At 37.1% G+C, this 1,989-nt stretch overlaps 1 protein-coding gene across 1 annotated transcript; it reads right to left on the bottom strand.

The window, feature by feature from the left end:
• Positions 1-233: 233 nt before the first annotated feature.
• Positions 234-893, bottom strand: LOC136818004 (uncharacterized). The gene has a single exon (XM_067074373.1). The coding sequence runs from the start codon at positions 891-893 to the stop codon at positions 234-236; it is 660 nt and encodes a 219-aa protein (XP_066930474.1).
• Between the last annotated feature and the right edge of the window lie 1,096 nt (positions 894-1,989).

Genomic DNA, 1,989 nt, shown 5'->3' with positions numbered 1-1,989 from the left:
TGATAAGTGTAGCTTGCAAAGGTTTGTCACGCATTTGAAATTTGAAGCTGATCGCCTGCGGCTTGGATATGAGCATGCAGAAATGGGTAAAATTGTATATGAAGATGATTTGGAGATTGATGAGAAAACTGGCGAAGTTTGTGGCTATGAAGTTGATTATGTGAGATATTAGCATGTAATTTGTAAGGAATCACACCTTTACAAATCACTATATTTTGGCGGCAGATCAAAGCTTACATGGCATTGGCAGTTGGGGTATCTGAAGTAGCAGCGATTTTGCGTAAAAAATCTTGCTTTCCTTCTTTTCGACCTTGAGCTAAGATAGCTTCGCGCTGCTCTACAGTGATGGCATTAGCTACCTTTTTGGATTTGGTTCGTATTTGTTCTTTCATGACGCGATAGTGTTCGATCTCTTTTAAGATGAACTGGTACTCTTCGTGGGAAATGTGTGCATTTTCAATTGCCTTTGAAACTAGGTTTGAAATTGAATCCAGTTTAGATTCTGCCAAGGTCTTGATTTTGTCGTGTTTTTTAGTCTTAGATTCAAAAACCTTTTGAGTTTTGTGTATGACTCCAGAACCTAAACCGAGCAAAAGTCCAGCTGAAGCAAGAACGATGCTTATAGGAGCTCCGACTCCTGTTGTTAAGGTAGCGACAGAAGCAACTTCTAAAATTGTAATAGCAGTGATTAGAGAAGTATCACTGATCGTCGAAGCAATCGCTCGTCGTTTGAACTGTTTTGCAAGCTTACCTCTTTTTTTTGTCTCATCTCGTAAGAATTTTTCAGCCTCTTCGATTTTTTTGAGGCGATAATTTTGACTTTGTTGTGGCTCGTTTTCAGTGGGTGCACTTGCGATATTAGGGTAAATTTTCTCTGTATAAACGCTTGTCATTGTTTATTTTAAGCCTGCAGAAAAACCTTTTTGTAATTAAATTGTTGCCGTGTTCATCTTGAACGTGGAAATTGAGGCGATTTGTGAAGTTGTTGCTAAACGTTAAAGTAGCCGGTTGTGCGAGTGTAGCTGTAATAGAACCATCCATATCAACTGTGACGGGCATTGCAACAATGGCGTTGGTTTTTTGGTTGTTTACGATGGTTTTTTTATTGCATTCATCACATGTGAAGACAATGGTGGAGGCGTTGGAAAAACAAAACGATATTGAGGATTTATCAACAGGTTTACCAGTCATGATACCATATGTGTCTGCCTGAACACCGTCTAGTTTAAAGAGGTTGACGACCTCGTCTGAAAGCTTGATGTTGTGTGGCCTTAGAAAGGCTATCATTCCTGTTGATAATTTTGGTTTTTTAGTTTTAGGTGGAGGTAAAACTTGCCAAGTGACTCTTCCGTTGTTGTGATAGAGATTTACGACTTGTTCATTATTTACGTTAAGAAAGTTGCTGATGTCTTGAGCGAGAATGTCAAAAGTGTATTTTTTATTTATCTTGACTTTAAGAGCATAATCATCAATACCTATTCGATAGGTTAGAATAGTATGGAATTTTATGTGAGTCCAGCCAGGCCATATCTTGAGTTCTTGGAGTTTTATTTTTCCGTGAGGAAAATTTTCAATGTATACAGGATCATCTAATTTTGTGAGTATAACTTGAGACATTTATTTGACTAGATTTTTGAACTTTTTGATACACATTTTTTAAATATCTTGTTTGATCATCGTATCAAACAAGATTAAAATAAATGAGTTACGAACTAAATGAAAGAGCTTTTTACGCTCCAAAGGGAGACCATAAAGAAGTAATCACAGGGAAAGATTTATCCAAATTGGACATTATTGTGGAAGATAACAACAAAAAATCATATGGATTTCATATTAAATTGGAAGATTCACTATTTTATCTGGGTACATATAGATACTACGGCCATGGCGATTTTTATGACGCGGGAGGGTTCCAAAGTGCAAAGAGCGCTTATAATATGCAGCACGATCCCTTAAAGCTTTGGGATACACAATTGAACTTTGCATTTC

The sequence above is a fragment of the Clytia hemisphaerica genome, unplaced genomic scaffold (assembly GCF_902728285.1).
Source record: "Clytia hemisphaerica strain Z4C2 unplaced genomic scaffold, Clytia hemisphaerica genome assembly, whole genome shotgun sequence".
NCBI lineage: Eukaryota > Metazoa > Cnidaria > Hydrozoa > Leptothecata > Clytiidae > Clytia > Clytia hemisphaerica.
Note: the sequence above shows the minus strand (reverse complement) of the source record. Positions and strands in the feature narration are given on the sequence as shown.

What these genes read in the sequence shown, in the direction of transcription:
- LOC136818004 (XM_067074373.1), bottom strand. Translation starts at nt 893, where the DNA reads ATGACAAGCGTTTATACAGAGAAAATTTACCCTAATATCGCAAGTGCA.